General features: G+C 42.2%; 1 protein-coding gene across 1 annotated transcript in view; it reads left to right on the plus strand.

Annotated features, from left to right (window-relative positions):
* LOC1274973 (uncharacterized) overlaps positions 1-24,750 on the plus strand; it is a 77,554-nt gene that overhangs the window by 22,831 nt on the left and 29,973 nt on the right. The window contains 6 exon segments of the mRNA XM_061652123.1: positions 3,931-4,039; positions 4,153-4,258; positions 4,728-5,090; positions 12,199-12,399; positions 12,574-12,702; positions 13,216-13,362. Coding sequence (XP_061508107.1) covers positions 3,931-4,039; positions 4,153-4,258; positions 4,728-5,090; positions 12,199-12,399; positions 12,574-12,702; positions 13,216-13,362 — 1,055 coding nt within the window.

Raw genomic sequence — 24,750 nt, forward strand, 5'->3', positions numbered from 1 at the left:
TTCAACAGTTTCTGTTAAAATGTGAAATACTTCCCTCGAAAAGTGCAAAAGTTTTTTGCATAAATGATGCTCGATTCCTAATCTTTCGCTAAGCCAATTCTCGTAGCCCATTCTAATGACCACACTTTTAACCTGATGCCTCCCATGAGGTTCAGCACAGACTTGTCCCCAACGAATTTATGTGGCCAATTCTTGACCAAAACAAATTGAAGACTATACAATACCTCTTTTACAGTCAAAACTGACGTACGACTCATCATTTCTTCGCCACATCGTTGCGGACAAGTCTGGGCAGAACCTCATGGACGGCGTCAGGTAAAAAGTGCGGTCATTAGAAAACGATTAGATAAAAAACAAATATTTTAGAGAATTGTTCAGAACACGACACAAACACGGCTTATAAAATAAACATTCAGTTTTTGGAACAACTGTTAATGTTAACTCGGTGGAGAAATTCGGAAAAAGTCTTGCGCGTTTCTTTCTGTTTTCTAAGCTACCAATAATTACCAATCTAGTAACGACGATTTGCCAGAGAAGAAAAGGACGAAAAAGCCTTTTCGTCATCTATTTATTAAATCTAAACCGCTAGTGATGTCAGCGTAAACAAGTTCAAAAAATGAACGGATTTGTTCCGCTCCGCTCCGAACTGCTCGACTCCAGCAGTTGCTCCAACAGTTAATTTTTGCTCACTTTTTAATTGTGCTTATACTTTCTATTCCACCCTTTATTTGAAACTCAAATCAACCACTTGAGATTCTTTTTGGGACTATCGGTCCAAAAAACCATTGCAACGACCACCCATCCTTTACTATTAATGTATGCCATTTCGTAAAATTGTACGTGCACAATATTATTAGAAGAAAAATAATAGCGGCATTTTTATATACCAACCTACGCCCTCGCCTCTTACCGAAAACGCGTGAGCCGGTGGAAATGAAGATTGATAGCTGCGTGCCGATGCAGTCATTTCTCTTGATGAAAAAAAATTCTCAGAATCTAAGTTTGGGCTAGTCAATACACGTGTTGTTAATGCTAACTTCTTTCGCCTCCTTTAAGCTGACGTAGCTACGATGGAGGTTTGGGGTTTTCTCAACTCTGAAGCTTAAGAGCACTTCCCGAACGTTCACCAATTAAGTGCGAGTGAACTAAGGAATACTGGAAAAGACAGCTTGATCTGGTGAAGAGGTACCAGAGGCTTTGTGAAATCGCATCTTGCTATTGGTTGCTGTTCTATTTTTATGCTATAACTACATGAATTAGCTTGGATGGACCAAACATGGAAGAAGCTGTTGTTTTGTATTTCACATACGCAATAACAACATAACGGATCAATCAAATACACGCGCAAACAAAAGGTAAAAGGTCACAAGGTAAGCGGAAATCTGGCCGATACGCTTTACGATTGGATGGGTTCGAAATAAAATTAATATGTTGTTGTTTTGTTAATCCAGACTTGCGACTTGGTCCTGCGATGGTCAATATTTTTAGAAATTAGATGCACGAGCGTTTATTCTTAGACACCAGTTTCTGTGCCCGGTGTTCGGAGTTCTTTTTTTTTTTAGCCTTACCGGTACCGTACCGTTCGATGCATGAATTGCTGCCGATGTTGTGATATTTGGTGCTGGGCGATTTTATATTTTTATACCACTACCACTGTACCGAAACGGAACAGAATAGGAAATGTAGAGCCGTTTTTTCTATTTTTTGGTTTGGTATCGTACAACAAACTTTATTCTACACGTTAAAGAACACATTCAAACTTTAAAGTGTGACGTGGAAATTTTTAAGCCCAATTTACATAGCTATTACGTATCTGTTTTAATCTTCTGTTGAATGAAAGCAATGAAGGAGCTAGCAAAATGGTTGCAATGAGGTTTATTGAAACTCTCTGATTTGTTCTCTGATTTCCGTTTCATGTTTCTGTGGTTTTCTGTAATCCAAAATGCCAAAACCAATTGTGAAAAATCACAACATAGTATATTTTTTTGTCGGTCTGTTAATATTTTATCATTAAAAAATAACCAAAGCAATGCAAACCAATGCTACTGTTGTGAGCTAACGGAGCTACTTCTTCAGTGTCGTTTAAAAAAGAGACGTTTGTTTCCGTTGTATTCTACACTTTTATACTTTTCTTTTCCGAAATCGTTACCTAGAAGCCAACACTGGGGCCCTTCACGATTCTAGTCAGTTTTTTGTATGGAGTTTGACAGTTGGAAGCTGAAATCATGTAAACACTCCATACAAAACTACACAAAAAACTAGCCTGCAATTTTCAGTCTAGATTATCCTAACCTCAAAGCTAGAATTAGATTCGAGTACCTGTTGATTACATTTACCCCAAGGTGCATTAAAGAGATCACGTGGTGGAATCTAGAATCAAAGGGTATGTAGTCCAGGTGGTCTCATAGTATGTTTTTTAAAACCAAATTTGAATATCACTTTTTGACAGGATGGGTGAAATTTTTTGTTCAAACAAGCTTTCTGGAAGCTTGACAAATATACAAAACACTCTTACAATCTTCATTCAAAAGCAGAAGCGATAAAAATCAGCCTTCTAAATTCATAACCCTTGGGATAAGCCCACCTGTATATTAAACCTACTTAGATAGTTGCTCGAAAACTGCTATACAATGCAAACAGCTGACAGGCTGAAATTTCAGCCTACGTACTTACAACGGAAAGGGTCCCACTGTTTATAATATTTTCCAATCATAATCGAACCAACGATGCTACACTAAAACAATATATCTAAAAGAGATTTTTGAAATGATTCATTCAGTATACATTTAATTATTATATGTTTCCCTTTTTCCTTTTTGATCCTGAAATATATTTGTGAAATCGTACAATTTGACAAAATTCATCTCGTATCGTAATCGAGACATAGAATGCTGCTGAAGAACAAGTCAATAAGTAACACAAATAGCGCTACAAAACGCCTTCGGTAGCATGTTAAAGACGAGCCACAAATTTCTCAAATTATTAATCAAATAATGTTACGTTGCTATCAATGATCAGTATTATCTTATCCTATTGATAATATTCTTCTGTCCTACTGTAATTCCTTCGGTCATCCCACTACACCGTGACAAATAAATCATGAGCCTGTATTTGCGTTGCCATTATATTTCCTATATTTACTCACCTTAATGGTTAAGCAAAGCAATAAAATAGACAAGCAGCTTACGAGCTGCTCAGATCACCAACTTCACGTGCTCTGATGTGAAGAGGGTATGCGAGTTGCCTACTACGCTGCACGTTCCAAGAGGCCCATCACCCGGCAAAACTTACGCCGGTTGTGTGCGCCCTGTGAGCCAGTGCGCACAGTGCGCGTGTGAGTACCTCATTACTCGCTAATGATTCGTAAACAAAAATATCGGCATACCTCTATTTTCACCAATCGTATCGATGCAAGCGTTGGAAATAACGCTGCACGAAAAGTTCCGTGAACATGTGTCGTGGCGTACAGAAATATATGCTTGGTACAAAAAATCAAACAATTCTTAAATGCCACGAAATTAAATAAAATCAAATGAAACCGATAATATTACTTGTAGTCTGTTTAAAAAACATTCTCAAGTGCAAGATTCAAATGATACGGTTATACAATTTCAAACAACACAAAAACTCAACAATCCACTGTTTAGCCTTCCTTGACAGACCGTCCTGAAACTCTTTTTCCAATAGACTGCGTCAGAAAAATAACTCAATCAAATTAGGGGCAAAACCAGTTGCCAGCTGGATTTAAGCGGTCCGCTTCACGAATGCACGAATTTTAATTGAGTATTTTGGGTAGCATAACATCACGCCCGTACACAGAGCCGTGTACACTGCCCTCCTCCCTCCACAAACTCAGATGAAGCACATCAAGCACGCGCTTCGACGGTTGATTAACTTTCCAATCATTCGTATCTGTGTTCACATTTGCAGTTTCGGATTTCAGCGAGACCTTGGCGCAACTTTACGAGCAGCATGCCGAGGCACTGCAAGTGTTGGTTTCGAACTACCGCAAACGGAACAGCGAACTGCGAAAGGAACGGTACGTACTCGCGGGCAGGAGGAAATTGGGAGAAGAGGGAATTTAATGGTACTGAGGAGGCACGTTTCTAAATATAAAACAACCAACCGTTTGGCTTACTTCCGCCCGCGCAGACCGGCCTGTCAGTCGAACCTGTTTGCGGCCTGGGAAACGCTGCTGCAGGAAATCGAAGCGGACTCGCAGGCAACAATCGACGTGGCCAGCACGCTCTCCAGACAGGTGAGTACCGGACGTGTCGGAGGGGGAAGTTGCCCAGTTTGGCAATCTGTTTGCCCTGCTGGGGCCGTTCCGTCAATAAATCATACGCTCAGCAACGACAGCAACAACTGCAGAGGGTTACACTACTGGTGCGTAGATATTGTTTTCATCCGTCCGTGCGTATTAGTTACCGAAGTTAATGAAAATGTCTTGCAAGTAATCAATCAAACAGTTTCGCTCTGGCTGGAAGGCAAATTAATTTATCACCGTTTCCCAGCACAGTTCATCCGACCGATGGCTTTTCGACCGTACGAGGAGGTAGAGCAAAGCGAAAAACTGCGCATCTGACAAGAACCGTAGCGTGACTCGACTTTTTCCATGTTCTCTAGTTTTTTTTTTTTTTTTTTTTTTTTTTTTTTTTTCATAACACTTTATCTGTTTTCCTATTAGCTCCGTATGTCTAATGCCCGTTTTTCTTTCCCCGCGCCAGGTCGCTCGTCCACTGCTGGAACGCTCGTTCTATCGCAAGGTCCAGAGCAGGAAAGTATTTACACACCGGGAATCGTTCGATACAATCATTTCCAAGACTGAAGAGAAACTATCCAAGTGCCGAATCGAATACAAACAATGCTACATCGCTCACCGTCAAAGCCCAACGCAGCACACGCTGACGCAGTACATCGACTCGCACAATGCGTACGTGCAGCAGCTGCATGCGACCAATGCGATGCTCGAGGCGTACCACTGCGAAACGTTGCCCCAGTTGATGCAGGAGCTCGAGGAGATCTACAACGACCTGTGCAATATCGTGTCGGAAGCTGTGCTGCAGGGTGCCGAAGCCATCGCCGCCAAGGTTAGACACTGCGTTCCATTGGAATGGCACTTCCGACACTTTGCCTCTTTGCCGGACTTGCTGTCACCAAACGGAGAGACAGACAGAGAGAGAGAGAGATAAAGAGAGACAGAGAGAGAGAGAGAGAGAGAGAGATAGAGAGAGAGAACGAGTTTCTTAATAGATGGAAATTACCTTCAAGCATAACTACCGGTGTGCTGGATCTGATAATAGCCGGACCACCTGCGGGCCGACAAGACAAATTGCCATTACTCATTCCCGCTCACATAACGATGGGATGGGTAACATTTTTAACAGGACTCTATTCCCCGCCTTTCCGCTTGATGCAGCCGACCCGCTGAGCGGCGCACGTCATTACGAGTGAGGTTCGTTTGCAAGCTCGACTGCGGCCCGCCCAGTGCAGCGCAGCGAGCGAGCGGACGCCCTCTTGAGCGCACAATGGTTGTGCCCGGTGCCACAGAAAGGAATCTTCCGGGTGGTGCTCATCGCCACACCGTCTTCAGCGCACAAGTGTTGACTACGAAGGGCAGAAGCGCTTGACGACGAACGTGACAGTGGCTGCAGAAATAATCATCCCGATTGGGACATCTCCGGCTCCGGACACGTCCTGTCTAGTGGTGGAGCAGCTCAGCCCGTTTGTTAAAGCAGTCTCTTATTCACAGTTACTGCCTCTTTGCCCGAGAAGGGGAGGCGAGTCGTCTCATGCAAAAGAGATTAGAATTTTCCAAATTGGTGAATCCCCAGCGTCCCCAGGTCGCACGTCAGAAGTCCTTGTGATTGTGTCATGCGGCCGTCCTGCTGCCTCCCTCTTTCGCACGGTCGTCTCGGCAACTACATCAATTAAGTGGTGGGCTCTTGTAACGAGGCCCCGGTCCCTTTTTAAATTGAATGATCCTCTTGCAGATCCGGCAGGCTTAGGGAAAAGGTTCCCCATCGCGTTTGTCCTCCGGCTTACGGTAGTACCGAAATAGAATTGACATCACAAAATCTATATTGCCGCTTCCGTCCCTTACCTCTTTTGTTCTCGCCCAATCCATGCGTTTCCTGTCCGATTCTGCTACTACTTTGCCTTTTTATCCCTCGCCTTGATAAGACGTTCTCGCACAAGCATTGTGCCATCGTTTGCATACGCACCATTTAGAGTGGCATCATTGATGTGTACGTGTGTGTGTGTGTGCGTATTTCCTGAACTTCCATTTGCCCAGAAGACCCACACGTTTTGATTGAATACGCTCCTCGCACTTACCGGCCCGGCAAGGAAGCAACACGTGGCCGGAAGCAACTCTAAGATAACCGAAAGCTAAATAGACGACGTGACATTGTCGTCTGCCGGCGCCAGACCGTCGACAATGTGGGATAAGCCGTAGCAGCGGTAGTAGGAAAGAAATCCAACCTTGTTACATTATTTTTCGCTTTCCTCAATCACGTTTATTTTCGGTTCAGCGTTAATCGATTCCTATTGATCTAAAAATTGCCCAAACCAATCAACGAGCGCAACGACGTACGCCAAGAAGCTCATGCAGGTATTACCAAAAATTTGGGATCTAAATGGGATCTGTGTTGATTTTGAATATTTTATCGCCCATTGTTGAGCGGGACCCGGTGTCAATGGCTTGAGCGGGAGCGAAACATTTCTCTCGCCACCCGTTTACACGTTGATGCGCGCGGCTGCTGCCACCGAGCACCGAGTGAGATAAGTTCATTAATAAAACATAAGGAACTCGCAGACTGCAGGCGGGGAAAAGGTTCACGCTTGGTTAATGTTGACACCGCGCAAATACCCCACACGAGCACATTACACGTAGACACTTTGAAATATGGCGAATATTGCCAACTGTTGGTTGTTTATGTGAGCGAACCGCACGTCTGCGCTTAATTGCGATTGGCATTAGATTTATCATTGGGTAGGTGTTTTGACTAAAAAACAATCTCATCCAATGAATTTTTCATTTTACTTTCAATCAATATTTTGATAGCATCAGTGTTTGGTTTAAATTTCAAAAGACGCAGTGTGGTGCAGTTTTACGAAAAAGAATAGTATTTGAATGGAATGGATAATGCATGAAAAATGTTATTCGAACTAACTCGAAATGAAAGGAAACTAACATACTACACAGTTGTCAGCAAAAAAAAGTGCCCACTACTCACAATTTTACACTATTTCCATGTTTTTCGTGAAAAATGAAGTTATTATAATGCTTTAGTTTCTGAAACATTATTCGTTATATGCTTATGAATGTGCAGTTCTAAACCATGGCAAAAATGAGAAGTTTGCTTCAAGCACAAATATTTTTTCCATGATTGATCAAAATCACTCTTAAAAAATAAAGTGCCTACATTAATCGTTCTAGAGAAAATATTTTTTTTTAACAAATATAACACCAATCTAATAATTTATATGCATTTCTCTGGCAATCTAGACTTATTTCAGGATCTTTGCCGTGATTTTGTTTTTAATTTTTTAAGTTTTATGTAGTTTTTCATCTAGTTTTTGCATATGGTTCTTCTCATGCATTATCGAGAGCTTTAATTAAAATTTATTTGTTTGTTTGTATATTACTAAAAGTGCTTTATTGTATATGAATTGAATATATATTTTTTAATTGATTTTGTGTGTTGGGATGTTGGCCTATAGGAACATGTTTTAGTTTTCAATTCCTATTATTCACAAGCATATTATAAAATATTTAAAAAAAAATTAAGCAGTGCAATAACTTCATTTTACACGAGAAAATGAAAAAAAAGGATAATTGTAAGTAGTGGGCACTTTATTTTGCCGAGCACTGTAGATACGTGACGGAGTTTAACGAAGAAGTAGAATTGAAATTTAGCCATTCATTTATTTAATCTCGACAGATCCTTTTTTACTATGTGAAAGGGACTAGAAATTCTAGGGCAACTTCCTGTCTATAATATGAATATCATAGCAATTCATTCACAGAATATCTTAAAATATGTTTCCCCTTCTAACATCTAGCAAGGAGATAGAGTGTCACGGCCAGGTCGGCTAATTTCGAAATTATTGGGAAAAATCTGATAGGATCTCTGAAACGTTGCACCTTTAAAAAACCCGCTCATACTCCTATTAAAGACACAGCAAACAAACGCTTTGAATCGCTAAATTAAATAAGATTATGAAAAAAACAATACACCACAAGGGACTTTCATTATTGTAGTAATTTTTTATATGGATTTTACAGTTAACAGCTGAAATCTCAACACTGCTTAAGAACCACATGTAAAACTAGCCTCGGATATTCAGCCTAGCTTTTTTTCAATCTGAAAAAAATTAAGCTCAAGTATATTTGAAGTTTTCTACTGAACATTCTTCCATTGAATTATTGATGGACAGGTTGCTAGGTCGTACGACTGTGTGCTTCATCTAATTCCTAAGCAAACTAACAGCTTTCACTAACTTAGCTAACGTTTACCTATTTTATGAGACAGTGAGCTACTAACTATCAAATTGTTTTACCTCACACTGATAAAGAAAAGTTATAATAAAATCGCATTCTACTGCAACCAGACGTAGATCACAGATAAAAGCAATTAAAAGTTATGCGGTGTAAAATATTTACATAAATTCTTAGGTCCCCAATCTTAAAATTGAATAACGCACTTCAAACTCATTGTTCATTCACAGCTATGGTGCCACCAATCTCTAGCACGAGCAGAGGCGATTGGCACCCCCACAACTGTTATAAGCAGATTAACCACGTCGAGCCCTTTTAAGGGCAATTTTCTCAATGAAAACTCATTAATAAAGCATAACGGAATCCAACGATAAAAGACTTACAAAACCCCAGGCGTTCGTGAAACGGTTTTACAACACGAGCCTGCAATTCATCTCATTCAAACGCTCCGGCGCTGTTTTGCATAGATATTGTACGGAGCGTTATGCTCTACCTATCGCCATCTTTCTTTGATGTTGATGGTGTGCAAACGTACTCGGGCTAATCAAATATGCAAGAACCTGCGTTGCTTTATGGTGGTCGCGGTGCTTTATTCAGCTTGTTCCTCACGGATTGATCCAGCTAGGATGCGATGGATGTAGCTGTATCTCGTTGGTCTCTGCTCTTCCGTTCATAGCTTTACACACCGGTAAGCGCTATCGTTCGCAGCATCGACGCGATACTAATTTAGTCAATGATCCATTAGTTGCGTCTCTCGACTAATAATGTTACATTGGACAGCGAGGGATACTGTAGACGGCGCTCCCTTTTTTCTAGATCGAGCAGTAAACAGCTCAACAAAAGTCTTTCATAGTTTCGTCTGCATCGTTTCAAGTTGGTGTTTCAATCAAAATGGCTCCATCTATACTACGGCATAAAAAAATGATACATAAAAAACACATTTCAGCAGCTGGTTGGGCATGTAGCGTGAAAATAAAATATTAATTTTCACCCTTTCTGCACCGTTTACGGATACGCTGAAGCCCCACTAACTCTACGGCCAAAGCGGGCCGAAGTTGTAAAAGGATACTTTACAAATCTGGTGAATGTGTTTTTGTACCGCCGTACGCCGGTACGCGTACTTCATGGAAGCCGGGCGATTGTGGCATTCATTCCAGACTTGGTTTTTGTTTTTTTCACTTTCTTTCTCCCTCTGTGCGTTCGCCGAGAGATCGTAACGATCGTTAAAAGCGCACTGGGTAATTAATGAGTGACGGAACAAAAACATGAAATCGCTAATGAGAATTCTATTTGTATTATTCACCTGCTACCGCCCCGGCCAAATTACCAGCACAGAACGGGTGAAATTTAACTATATCACCGATCTCATCCCCCACCGAGCAAGCCATTTCCGACTTTAATGAACCACCCAGCAGTTGTTGAAAAATGTATCTGAAGGGAAGCTAAATTTCCGCGCAGTTTATTATGAAGCAAAATGGAGGAACGGGGAATGAAATGATTCCATCAATTTTGCCGCTTTGCGCTGCGATTGTTTCACGCTGCCACGTGCCCGAACGTGGTAGCAAAGTGCAATGAAAAATCCAATTAAATTTCAGTATCAATATTTGTCACTTGTAAAGAAAGTTGTGCTTCAGATCACCAGCGCCGACAGCGAGCGATAGTTTTGGCGAGCGGGCAAATACTTTCCTGTTTCGATTGATGTGCGACCGGCTCGTGGATCGTTCGTAGAACCACCAGAAACACACACACACACACACTGTCACTAACACGTGAGCGGATTGCGGAGCAACGGTCGTCCCCTCGATGCCAAACGTCGTTGCCCATGGGCACGGAACAAATTTTGCCGTTCCATTAACATTACATAGTGTGAAAATCGTTTGTCGATCCTCCCGAACGATAGCGCACTCGGAAGTCGTTAAATTCCCTGATAAAACTCTTGCCAATTACCGTCAGCCTACGACGCAGCATTCGCGACGATGGCTTCTAAGTCCCTGTACGGCGTGTACGATTTCTTCACGTTATGCTCGTAACGAGATGAAGTTTGCAAGGGAGAAAAAAACATAATTCTGTTTCAAATACTTTAAAACATTCCTTTACGCACGTGCTTTTTTTTTCTTCAAATAATGGCGGTACAGTAAAACTTGGATAAAATGGAAAGGGACCAGAAATAACGATCGATCAATTTTAGTGATTTCTTTCTGAGGAAGCTTCATACAGAAACGAAAAATTTTCGCAATACTTTTTTTGATATTTTTAAATAAATAAATAATTCAAATATGATCTTAAAGGAAAGGTGGGTTTGTTTTAAAATATATAAATAAGTAGCATCTTATTTGTTTCAAAGAATGTGTTAAGATTAAAGATACTCTAAATTTAGGCACCGAAAAATATCTCATAATCATCGAATCTGATTATCTTACCAAAAAGTGATAAACAAATGTTGCTTGATACAGTCGTTGCCACCAAATGTTGGCTCTAAGGCATCAATTTATGACAGTGCGCATCAATGTTTCATTCTAACGCACCTATTTTTGTCTGTAAGTCATCAACTTTTGATTCTTATAGGAATCATCGTAATTTTACAAGGCATTTGAGCAGATCTATGACAATTGTAATTTTACTTCACATAAAAAATATAGAAACCGTGTAATTTGATTGTTTTTAACGAAAAAATAGTTAAATTTTCGAAATTCTAAAGCCATTGTTTACACATGAAAATGCATACCAACTTTTTCACTCCATTAAAACTTCCCACATAGACATACAAATTGTGCTATTTTAAATTCTGTCAAAGACAATATTAACTATTGAACTAGAATTCAGAAATTTTGGAACCCAAAGTTTCAGAAATTACGTTTAATTTTGGAAATAAAGCAATTGGCTCAGAGACAAAAATTGATGCCTTAGAGACAAAAATAGGTGAATTAGAGTCAACATTTTGCGGAAACAACAGCAAAAGAATATTAAGGTTTGAATAATTTAATTTGTTCTGATCCGGGGTTTTCCAACATGAGTCTTCGGGACTGTATTATCTTATCGAGCTTTCTCTTTTTTTTCATTTTCAGGAGTGTCAGTTTTGAAATTTTTCATTTTTGATAAAATTTTTCATCAAATCGATAGAATTGTTTTGGCGGTCTCATTATTTTTTGTCATAATTATCTTATCAAATAAAACCTCTGATTTATGTATTCACTGTATCTCCTGGCTTGTTTTTTATCTGTTTCCATTGCAAAAGGAACAAATTTTAAGCACAAAAACAATGTGTTATGAGTAAATTCATAATAAATCTAATATGAACTTTGGTAACATCTTAACTTCCGCCACACAAAGCCTCGGAGCAGCGGAAGCGCCACATTCCTTCATTTCAAGTTTCTGAGGTAATTCTACCTTCGTTCCCAGAAGTGGTGCAGCTTGTAAGGAAAGGCGACATGTTTAATTTTCAAACAAAAGTGAAGAATTTCACTGCCATTGACACCATCGCCCAGCCTTACCGTCGCTCTGCTTGACAACTGACGGTGTCAGTTTGCTTACGGCATCGTCTCCATTTTCTGTACCGTCAACCTCTCTCTCTCTCTCTCTCTCTCTCTCTCTCTTTCTCTTTCTCTTTCTTCTGGTTTTCTTGGTCCATGTCCTGCCAGCTTTCTCTGCAAACAAACCCGCGCTCACCACACTTCTCCCTTTTGCTACTATTCCAGGCAGCCGAACAGGCGAAGCGCTACGATGGGCTGGCAGTGCAGTGCAAGAACGTTTCGCCGGCACTCGATCTTGGATACTTCGTTCGCACGCTTCCAGTGCCGCAGAACAACCAGCGAATTCCACGAAAGGCATTTGCACCACCGCAGTCAGCAAATGCGCCCACCGACGCTGGAGCTGACGATTATCCGGACTATGGCGGGGTAAGCGGGCGGGTAGTAGTCGGCATGGGTCACAACCAGATGCAACCATACTTAATTGGAATCCGAAACCGAAACTCCCACAATTATGACTGACCGGAGCTGTGGGGGAACAACTTTTTATTCGCCCCGCTGACACGCTCTACGCCTTTTGCTCTCCCTCTCCCTTCTCTGCAGGATCCCATGCTGCCGGTGTTCAAGGATGAGCTCGTCGTCGACCGCGGTGCAACGATCCAGGTGCGGCCCTCGCTGGAAGCGCTGAGACGAGAGTCGCAGGAATTAGAAATTCAAATCAAACAACTACAGGTTGGTCCGGCTGAGATCTGTTCTGTTTCTGCTTCGTTCTGTTGTTGTTGTTTTCTGCATGTTTGCTCGGGCCACGTCCTCCGAAGTGTTCTCCAGTTTTCCGATCCACTGTGTTGTGTTTCGTTTTGATTATACTTTGCACTACATGGGGCTGCCCGCGTGCGAGAGGCGCGCTACTCGTGCCTTTGTCTGTGGAGTGTGTGTTTTTTTACTCTGATTGTATTATTGTCGTGTTTTTCTTTCGCTTAATTAATAATAGCTCTTGTTCAGTCCAGTTCATAACATTTTTTTTGTTAGTCTGTGTTCGACGCTCTAATTTTCTGCATATCACACTGCGTGGTAGCAGACCACTGTTTGCCTTCAGGCCCGGCCTGGCCGATATTACAAAACGCTTTTCGCAATAGCTGTGTGGTTTGAAATTTGAACCGTAGCCGTAGGCGCGCGCGTCAATTAAATTTATTGTGGTTTCTTTTTTCTCTTCTGTTACCCGTTTGTTTGCATCCGTTTCTGTAGGATTCTGTAGACGCTTTAGTTCGTACACAGATCAGAGGCATCGAGGGCCAGCTGTACAGTAAGGCGAACGAGATCCAGGAGGATATCTCGATGAAAAAATTCGACGTACGGGCCAAACAGATCCATCTTGCAGCGGTCCGCGCCCAGGTAAGGATTGTGTATTGTATTTTCTTTGTTTTGTTTTTTTTTTGTTACAAATTTTACTCGCTCCCGTGTCCCGCGCTCCATTACAGTTGTAAAGAGTTCAGTAGCCATTTCTTGGATGATTCAAATAAGTATCTGCTTAAAACATGTGTTTTGTCTAGAGTAGGTGGTAGGTTGAGATAGCTCGCAAGCTGCAATCGTAGCTCCAGCTTCATTAATTTCCATTCGCTTTGTATCTGTTTACAACATAGAAATAGTGCGCCAAAGTAAAAGTTCTAATTCGATTTGTCTATCAGTTCCAAGCAAGCTTTCAGAAACATTTCACGATGAAATTTTTCACCGAAGAAGCTTTGAGCTGTTGCTTGTCTTTGGGTGCTTTCTTTGGGACACAATGCCAAGCTCTATTTTCGAGCTATTTACTACGGGGAATTGGAGAACCAAAAATAAACACATACACAGACCTGGGCATTGCTTTAAATTTGAACTTTTGTAATGGTTGTTGGTGCGCAATTCTATTACTTCTTTACATGTTAAATTTAATTCAGTAGTACACGATAGGGATACTTCCTTGGAGGGATACATAAAATGACTCTCAAAAAAGATTATTTATGCATTTACATAACAAAACAGGTCTCTAATAAATTGATAACAGCTTTTATCGCATCGCGTTTCCACTCGTATGTACCAAACGAGTAAAGCACCAGGCGTCTCCATTTGCTACGCCTGTCTATTTCAAACGATAACGAAGGCATCGATCATTACGTGGCAGCTGCCGTGTGGGTGTTACTAGCTAAACAAATAGAAAAAAAAAACGAATTTCATATTTCATCCAGACCTGAAAATGCCACTCTGTATGAATGGTTTAATGTCTTGTCTACTCCGGTAAAGGGAAAAGAACGACTTTGCAAACACTCCCGTGAAGGATGTGTTGTACGGTGCTTGTAGTGCTACCATTAGTAAATTGCCCGAAATTGATTTCTACCTCAAAAAGCCCAACATTTGCTCCACCACATCAAGCTTCATCGATAAAAGCCGAAACCGCGGCGCAACCCCTATTGATGCTGCCCATTGCTCTGCCGGCTCCGGGTAGCCTCCGTTGATTGGATGGGGTTATCTTTCGTGTTTCTAGCCTGCTGCTTACTTATCAATATTGCACAACCAGGGACGGGAATGTTTCATTCAGAAAACGTGTCCGTACCCGAAACAAACTACACCCACACAGACACACACACACACACATACACACGAAGAGGCTGGCGAAAGTGGTAGCCATGCATTCGGTCCCGATACGACACAGTGCTGGAATGCTATTCACTCTCGCAGCTGAAACGGTGAAACGCCGCGAAAACGCGTCCAGCCAGTGCGCATGCGGCCATCAAAAGTGCTCGGTTTTCGACAGGCCTGCACTACCACAGGCACACCGACAGTCGCCACAGGGAAGTGCACGTCGAAAATCCGACCGCTTCTGCTCCTGTTCGGTTCAGTTTCGAGCCGACCGAGCCGAGCGAAAGCTCCGTACTGCTTCTGTCCGCTGCTGTGTGTTGTGGTGGTGGTGGTGGCCTGTCACCTGTTCCGACTTGGCTCGCAGTGGCTCGCATTTGTAACCAGGTCGCGGGCGAAACACCACACTGTCCGGACGCGCGGCTACACTTCACTCGCCCCTAGCGTGTGTACCGTGTGCCCTACAGCTCTCAGCCAGTGAGGACACAGCCTGCAGCCCACGCGCGACGGGCCCCGGGCCCAGGAAACATGCAGTGCAAGTCGGACGTTTGCCAGTCGGTGAAGTGCCTCCGCCGTATTACGCCAACATATCGCTGTGCCGTGGACCATCGTTGCCTGCAGTAGCTAGCGAGCCCACACCGTGTCTGCCCAGGAAGAGCAACAACAACCAATAACCAAAAAAAAAAACGGAAACAGTTCTTCCATCTGCCGGAGAGTTATCGCGCTCGGTCAGTGCTAGTGCGGTGGTCCCCGAATGGACAGTTGTTACTGGGTGCGCTTTTGTGTGTGTTGCGGCTAAAGTGTTGCCTTTGCACAGTGCACCAACCACTCCTCTCCATCGAGAGTATCGTTCAGCAACACTGCGGCCAGGTGTACCCATTGACACCTCTCCTGCCCTGTGAAACATCTCAACGTTTCTGTACACCAACGAAAAAAAAAGAAGAACGAGAACACGAGCGAAGAACGTACACGAGAAGACTGGGCGCTCGCGTGGGAAGCATGGCTGGCGCCTTTCCCCAACAAAGACATCGTGCAGCGGCGAAAAACAGCTCGATCGGGCTGATGATTTTTCACGCCTGATAACAACACAAACGAACCGACCGAAGGAGAAAGCAGCAGCACAACCAACACCGCCGACCAGCGCAAGGTTAGGGTCGGCCAGGTTTAGGACGACGCTCGTTCCGTTGCGTCCCGTGGAATGTGTCAACGCCACGTCTGCTGTCAGGTTGGGTTGGTGCTTGCTGATTAGAGGCCGCCGAAGGACGTCCCCATCCAAAACGGGCTGACTAACAGGCCGTTTTTGACAGGCAGTGAGTGAGTGAGCGAGCACAGTTGCAACGGGATCCCCCGGGTAAACCGAAGCTTCTTTCAAACCTTCTACAACAACCATATTTTCCTTCAAAAACAAAGGCAGCGAATGTGAGCTGCAATTGCAGTTAATGTGCTTTTTGGGTGAAAAGAAAACACACACACATACAGAGAAATTGTTTTCCCATTTGCCAGATTACATACAATCATTGTGATATTGTGTAAACCACGCGCGTGTGACACGGCCTTCCCGCGCGTAAGAGAACGCATCTGCGATACAGTGTGCGTCGTGCGTGTGTTTTTGGAGTGTGCGTGAATATGAACGTGTATTATACATAAGCCCATCGAGCGCGGAAATAACAAGTTTTACTTCCATTTCAACGCCCGGTGCGCCGTCGGGTTTGGATGTGTAATGCGAGAGTGCTTTGTTTTTTGTTTTTTGGCAGCGACCACGTTGGCAACGGCGACGAATAACAAACAAAACCCCCCTACAACTGACCTTTCGCTGGCCGCCGAAGTCTTGTTAAAACGATAATTATACAAACACAAGGCGACATGCCCGATACATACGTAGATACGCACAGTTGAAAGTAAAATATTTAGCACAAAACATACAAAAAAAAAACAAAACAACACCTTAAACGCAGCGCCCTGTTACGATATGGTTAGGAGTTTGATAGTTATATTTATTGCAAATATTCTCGACCGTTTTACGACACCATCGTGTTTGCCGATTGTTAATCCAAGGGAGAACCGCGTGCTGGTGCCGGAGAGCATCATCCCGGCAGAACGGTGCCATAGCAAAGCGAAACTCCAGCAAATATTGTGATAGCAAAAATCGTCGAAATCGTGCACAAACGTAAACACTCATTGTTGCTAGCGGTTTAAGCGTCACCAAAGAGCTATTGTGTAGGCTAAAATACAAAAACAACAAAAAATCCATATTGGACTGTCCCTTTTGCTGGTTTGCATTCTTAGCCCGATGCCTTTTTTATCGGGGGAGGGGAAAACAACGACCGAGTGACAGTGATAAAGCAGCGCGTACGATCGTAAAGTGTGTGTTTTCACCAGCGACTGATTAACGGTGTGTGTTTGTGTGAGTGTGTCTGTGAGATTGTTGAAGCATCCAGCATCGGATATAGTGCAGCGGACGCGATACAGCTTCGTCAAACCAGCCCTGTGCCAACCTGTCCTACCGCAGCAGCAGCAACAGCACCGCCCTTGCCACGGAGGTGTGAGAAAAGAAGCCATAAATAAGTACCCAAAACCGAGGAAGGTACAGTTTGGCCAGGTACCCCAGGCAAGCCGCGAGGGGACCGTGTAGTAGTAGCGAAACGAAACCAAGTGCGTGAGTGTAATGAAAAAGCATCAATTATCCCCTCAGCCATCCCGTATCGACGTGCGCCTCGGTCCCTCGGGAGGGAAGGTGTTTGCCTGAGCCCACGCAACCAAACACACGCGCGCGTACACGGTCAACAAAGTCTTCGTTTACTCGATTTTATTTTACTTTGGTTTTATTTTGTTCGCGCTCTTTCTCTCTCTCTCTCTTTCTCTACCACACACTTATTAGTCTGCCCAATCTTGCCAGCCTAGAGGGCGAGGAATATTTGAGGCTGTAAGCCGTACCAAACTTATGACAGAAAGCTCACACACACAAAAAAACCGCTCAAAAAAGGCAGCAACAGCAGCAGCTGACGGCAGTGACAGGAGAGTGACAGTGTAGTTTACCTCGCGTCGCGATCGCACCACCCCGTCGATCCGTCGGAGGCGAACATGAAGCGGAGCTTTCTGCGCGCAAAAGAAGGCTCAACTCCAGTTGCTTTGCAGCCCACTGCACCCTTGACTGGTGGAACAATTTCTACCATCCCGCTAGGCTAAGATCTGCACGCGCACGAAACCTTTCGTGACGTCGCACACAAGCGGACGTTTGCTCCACAATCAGAAAGTTAAACAAAATCAAAACCCCATCCTGTGCAGCGTGCGGAGAGAGACAAACGACGCGGAGCCCGGCTTCATGCAAACAAAACTACGCATGATTCTGTAGCTGACCCGGACCTCGAACCCAGACCCGTTTTCCAAGAGGGGGTCCACTGGTACCACGGGTTGCCGGGGGTGTTTATCGTTTGCTTTGTGTCGCTTCCAAATGGGCTTGATAGCGATCCGTTATCGTGTTGTAAGTTTCTCCCCTCGCACACACTTACACACATTACACAAACGTTTGTTTTTTCCACTTCTTTGTACGTCCTTATCCTCGAATGTTCGATTCGATCGATTCGATTTTCTGGCCATGTCTCGCGCGCTCTCTCTCTCTCTCTCTCTCTTTCTGTTTCTACTTGCACGCATCCTTCATCCTGCCGTGCAATTGTGTTGCTCTATTGTTCTTGGCATGGTGGTGTTCTACCATCGCTAGATTGAATTTCGTTCACTTCACGCTACAGCAGCCGCCACCCATCGGGCGGCCGGCCCTGTCGCGATTGATTCCATTGTTTTTTATCTTCATCTAGTTCTTGTTCGCTAGTCTTCAATTATGTGTCTTTGTTCTGCCTTCTTTTCTCTCTCTCTCTCTCTCTCTCTCTCTCTCTTTCTCTCTCCCTTTCTCTATTGTTCTCTTTATTTCTTTTTCTCTCACATGTGTCTCTCTGCCTGTTGTCGCTGCTAGGCTGTTTGTTGTTGTATGTTTTTCCTCTTTTATTATGTTCGTTACACCATCCCAGCCACCATCACCCTCACAGGCTTGCTGCTGCCGCCCGCTGCATACTATCTGCACTAAATCACTCTTTATCTATTTCTCTCTCGTCCCTGCTACATGTCTTGTGTTCTGGTGATGCATCCGTGGTTACGGTCGAATGCGGGTCGAAATCGTGGGGGGGGGGGCGATGTGCACAAAATCGATGACCAAACTTACATACACACCATTAGCCTGCGCACAGGGTACGGTGCTTACCTATACATCTATTGCTGGGTTGAGCGCCCACGGGTGTCCGTTGCCTTTCCGCGTCTCCGCGCCTGAAACGCCCTGGAAGCGACGAACGGCCAGCAAATGGACCCAGCGAATGGGCTGCGCTGGAGCCGCTGTTGACGTCGGCCACCCAGTATCCAGCACGCGGCACAACGGTTGCCCTCCGTCCCTTTGCCGGTTGCGCTGCGAACGCTGCTAACGCTTGCCCGGGCATAACCCGGTCACAGCCCGCTGCAGGGTCCTTTGTCTTTTGCAGCGCTCTCTGCACACTATGCGATTGTTTCACGCTCCTGGCATCTTACGATTGCAGGATGCACTTCAGCACTTGCGGATTGGTAAATTAGTTTTCATTAGGTGTTCGGTTCTGTTTTCTGATCCATTTTTTTCTCTTTGCTTTTCGGCTCTGCTTTTTTGTTTCGTTTCGTTTGTTATGACATTCGCTCGCTCGTTCGATCGTTCATTCCTACGATGAAGCATTTACTTTTGCTATCACGCTTACGACGGTTGCAAATAGAATAAAAAAAATGAATGGTCAAATTTATTGGATTCAGTCGATTTTTCATGTAAGAAAGGATTTGATCCGCGCAAGCTTACATCGTTCCAGCTTTGAGAACAGATATCAAATTATTTATATTTTGTATTGTACAGTGAAACATGGATGTACAGTAAAGATGGTAGGGATCGTTAAAATGATGATAATCAAACAAAATGAAAATGGTAGGATCGCGTTCGTTGCGTTACTTTTTTACAAAAGTATATAAAAGTATAAGCATGTTTATAATAGTGATGTAATTTGCTAATGGTGCAGATATTTTCCCATGAATTTAGCAGCAAGAAGGAAAATGTCTATTTAATACAGTATAGTTGAAATACGATGTACTTCCCCAAAATTACCGGTTTTACGGCTCCGTTTGGGGGTCTTTCGATCTTTCGATCTTAGTAGGCTTATGCGGACTTATCTTTCTTCAATCACTTTTAAGTATGTATGTATGATTGTTTTTACAATCACATTTTCTCAAAACAGATACTTTAACTTAGTTAAAACCACAATATTCCACGTTTTTATCCTAAATTCACAAATATAGGAGATATAGGCCATCAAAGTACAAAATTTGTGCTTTTGGTGAAAATTAGAGCTATTTTTTTCAAAATAAAAATTAGAGCTATTTTAATAAATAATGGTCAGATTTTGAAAATCAATGTGTCGTTGTGGGTGTAGTGGGTTTTCTACATTCTTTTATTTTATGTCTAAATAATTGTCAAAAATTTGTTTGCAAAGTTCATAAATGATCAAAAACCAAACAGAATTTCTAAAAAGTTTTATATTTTCATCTTTGAGAGTGATTTTTTCCTGATTGGACTCGTTTTCAGTCGTGACTTATAGTCGTACATAATATGAAAGATCAACATTTTTCCTACTTTTAGTCGTTGCGCTGCGACTAGCTACGACCATCCGACCCCAATAATTATTTATCTTTTTCTTAAAAGAGTGAAAGCGATTTTGAATGAAGAAAAATTGCAAAAGTAGTATGAGGAATTGATTTTCATCTTGGCGTTTGTTTGGTCGTTGCCCACTGTGCACTGATGTGATAGATCAAACCCGACGGCGACTGGATTTGCCTCTAAATACGAGGATACTGCAATGACTAAAAATATGACATTCTTATTCCGTGCTAATTAATTAGTGTCAACAAATTTGCCATTTTTTTAATTGTTTCTGATAAAATATAAAAAATATACAATCGTTGCTAATAAAAACTTTAAAATGTAGATTTGATTTGTTTACACATTTATTCTCCATCGTTGATCCAAGTTTCACTGTACTGTCAAAAATCATAAAAGATAATTTAAAAAATGACCTTACTAAGTCGCATAGCGTTTGCTGAACGGTAATAATAACCTACAGCATGCATTACGCATTACAGTAGATATTTTGAGTTGTTTGCGTTATTTTTTCCCATTTCAATTGCATGGTTTAATCTTTTTGGGCAGCGCATGGATATTCCAAACAAAACACTATATTCATCTGAGCTGCCAATTATTCGACTGGTACGTTACCTATTTTACCGTATCCGACGAACCGAAACTTAATTGTAATAGTAACCTTTTACGAAGGAATCTATTCGCAGTAGAACAAAATTTTATCCTCATTCGAACACTAACAATGACCACTGGGGATAATTCCACAGAAATTTTACCATTCAATTTAGGTCAATTGCGATTCAAGTGCCAGTCTGAAATAAAGTTACAAGGCTGGGTACCCGTTGCGTTCGGCGTAACTGGGGAGTTAATAACTTCACTATAATTGGGTTATATTTCGCGCTCAAGCGAAATACTGGCAGCTTGAATTCGCTGAAAGCCCAATTATAAGTCAGGTACTTGCAAGACGTCTCTTGTAGCACTAAGAAGCTTGCCAGCAACATGATGAAGCTCTCTGAAAAGATGGTAGAAAATGTGATTACGACAGTAAGTGATATGGATTTTTAGCAGCGCTTATATAAACTGGGATGTTTAATTGTTGGCTTATGTTTGCTAATGATTTTCATTTTTATTAATGTTATGCTTTGGCAAAATTGAATTTACGATAGTATAAAGTTGTAAGATGTGGTGAATTAGTTTTATTTTTATTTGTTCAAGAATGAAATTTTGAATCATTCCTGTTGCATTAAATAAGTCCTCAAACTGCTGTTCTTAACTTTCATACATAAATGCTTAGATAAACAGGTTGTCCTCGAGATATGCTATTAATGCGAACAGGGAAGAATCCGCGTATCTAGAATATCAGTGTAAGTTAAATCACGCAGTTTCCAGCAAAAAATGTTGCTAATTTTGTATATAATAGGTGATTTTAGCCACTAATCAATTACTCCATTTGATTCTGAATTAATATTACAATTTTAAACCTTTTTGTATATTTTATAGAGTTCGATATCAAGAGAAATTATTTGTACCGCGTATCACGGAGACTATCTGTATAGGTATTAAAACATACGTAGTCAGATGATTGTTAATAAAATTTACAAAAAAAAAACGCACATTTCTTAGAAACGAACAAAATATCTTAATGACATTTATTGAAGAGGCAAATGCTGTAGGATTTTCTTTTCAATTGATTGCACTCGATCATTTGTAAGATTTCTTTTTAATTTCTTATAAGTGTCATGAAATGATGTCGCATTCACTACCTGCAAGCGTAGTGTTTTGCACAACATAAACAGAATTTGTAATAAGTGCAACTTTACTAAAACTATAATTTAGCCAGAAAGCTAAAATTTCATTTATGTTCCGCCATATCGGATTTCACCATTAGGGCTAAAAAAAGCATTTTAAAATCGTTTTTTTTTACTTGGGTTAAATGTGTTAAAGTACATTTTTGTAGATTCAAAAACATCCAATCAAATAGTTTTTGACATTCCTCGACAAAACATTTGTGTGTATGTGTATTCATTTATTTACATTCATTTACAAAACGCTTTTGCTTCAGCCAAAACATTGAAACATTTATTAGCTAACATAATGAAGCTTGCGTTTGTTTACATATGTTTAAGGCTGCAATAATCTAGGCTGAAAATCTGAAGCTAGTTTTTTTTTTTGTGTGTGTTTTGTATGGAGTATTGACATGATGTCAACATGACATGACATGTCAAACTTAATATAAAAAAGGGCTAGAATCGTAAAACCCCCAATGTTTAACATTAATTATGGCTGGTTTATTTTAGGACTTTGCTATAGGGAAAGGTAATATCTTTTCCTAATCAGCAAACACACCACAATTAAGTATCCTATTCAACATACGCACCGAATTTCCTTCTACTAGTGGAATAAAAACAACAAAATCATAAATTATAGGTTCTTCTGAGTAAAACAATTAGAGCCATAACCAAACCTTCAGGAGAATATTCAATATTGCGCCCCAATTCGTTCACAATAAGTATGTACTTTCACCTTTGCTTACGCTATCTGCAATTGCCATTCTCGATATTATGGCAATGATGCATTCCGTATTTTATTTTTTTTTTTTCGGTTGAACTATGGAATGGAATAAAGAACCATTTAAGTTTTGACTAATAATTGCACCGAATATTGAAAATATCGGAATTAATTTCTATTCTGTGTAATTCAACTTAGTAATTGAACTATTACTAAAAACAGATTCTCCAGATGAGATTTTTCTCATTTATTGCATCTTTGAGGAAATAAATTTGATTTTTTTTTTCATAAGCGGCATAAGACCTACACAAAAATACATCATTTACAATCAGTAAAACATTCAGTATCATGATCTTGAACATAAACTCTAACCGCAATAATGATCAGTGAACCAGATATTTTCGAACCTTTTTCGTTACGTTACAAACCACAGCTATCGACAAACTGTTTTGCCAGTCAGCGTCATTATACGCATGTGCTTCGTTATTTGTCATGCTATGATTTCGCTTTCAATAGTTTAATGATCTTTCACACCCTCCAGGATGAGTGGTTCTCGAGCGCAGTAACCGAAGACAGGAATGAATCCAGCACAGAAACACGGATTGTTTCCGCTTCTGGTGACAAGAGAAGGATCAATATAATTAACAGCTCTTCGGGAAAAAGAAACCATTGACTGACAATGACTTTCGAGTTTCCGAGCATCATCCGGCCGTTGAACGCTTTCGTGCTTGAGCCAAGTGTCATTTGTTGGAAGCTTTTTTTCTCTCTTTGTTCTCAATTCACCCAACATACAACCTCCTATCAGCAACAGGCTTCAATCAAAGGCGCTTCTCCGGTTTCGAGAGCTTTTGTGTGTTCTAACACCTGCCCAATGAAAACATTCAAGGCCCACACACACTTACACACACATTCAGCTGGAACGTGTGCGTTGCCATCCGCTTTGGCGCATGGTCCGTGCGTGGGAGGCATCGCAGGCCTAACCAATTCAGTGCCAGCTGGTAAGCATTAGGGACCCATAAGTAGTCCGGTTCGTTAGCGACACAAAGAATCGTCAAGTAGAGCGCGCCAGTGTGGTTCGTTCGCATTAGGAACCAACCCCTGCCGGTGGGACGCGCTTAGAGGATGCTGGAGTGGAAAAAAGTGGAAAAAAATGTTCCCTTTGCGGTCAACCTCAGCAAGGTCGATCTGCATTCAAAGGGTCGTCCACTTTGCTGAATAGATAGAGCCGGTAGGTATATTATCCCTTCCATCGGACCCTTCTCCTACGCGTCCCGCGCACGGGCGCTGTCCGAGATGCTTTCAAGCCACGGTAATATCTTACGGGCAGAAGTTCGCTTTTTGATAGCGCCTGGGAACCGGGCTCGCAGGCGCTGGAGTCGATAAAAGTCGAGAACACACGGTTTGCGGCACCCACCCGCCTCAATCCGCACGCGGTGTGTCAGCCTAGGCCACAACGCTTACTGCGCTGGAGTGAGAAACGTGGAAATTTGTTTGAGTTTCTGCCTTCGTTTACCGCGTCAACCAACCAGGCTCGTGCATCCCCGCACAATCGTTCGTGTGTATGTGTGTACGAGTGCTAGTTTATAAATGTTGACCCCGAGGAAGATGGGCACCCGAAAGCACTCGACATTGCTTCCCAGCGTTTTTTTTTTTCTTTTGCGACGCTCGGTATGATTTATTAGAGCATTCATTTTGAAGAACATCACGCATGAAAGCTTCTCACACAAACCATTCCTGCAGGCGGCACCGTATGGGCGGGAAATGGGCGGGAATTGTTTGCAATGGGACTGCCAGGGCTGCTTATACGATCACGAGATGTGTATCGCGACCTACCACCGGGGACGTCGTGTGCTGCCAGCTTCACAGATCGGATAGAGCTCTTGACCTGAATAAACTAGAACCATAATAGTTGCGCCGGCTGCACTATCTTTCTCTCTCTCTCTCTCTCTCTTTCTCTCTATTACACACATGGG

The sequence above is a fragment of the Anopheles gambiae genome, chromosome 2 (assembly GCF_943734735.2).
Source record: "Anopheles gambiae chromosome 2, idAnoGambNW_F1_1, whole genome shotgun sequence".
Classification (NCBI taxonomy): Eukaryota; Metazoa; Arthropoda; class Insecta; order Diptera; family Culicidae; genus Anopheles; species Anopheles gambiae.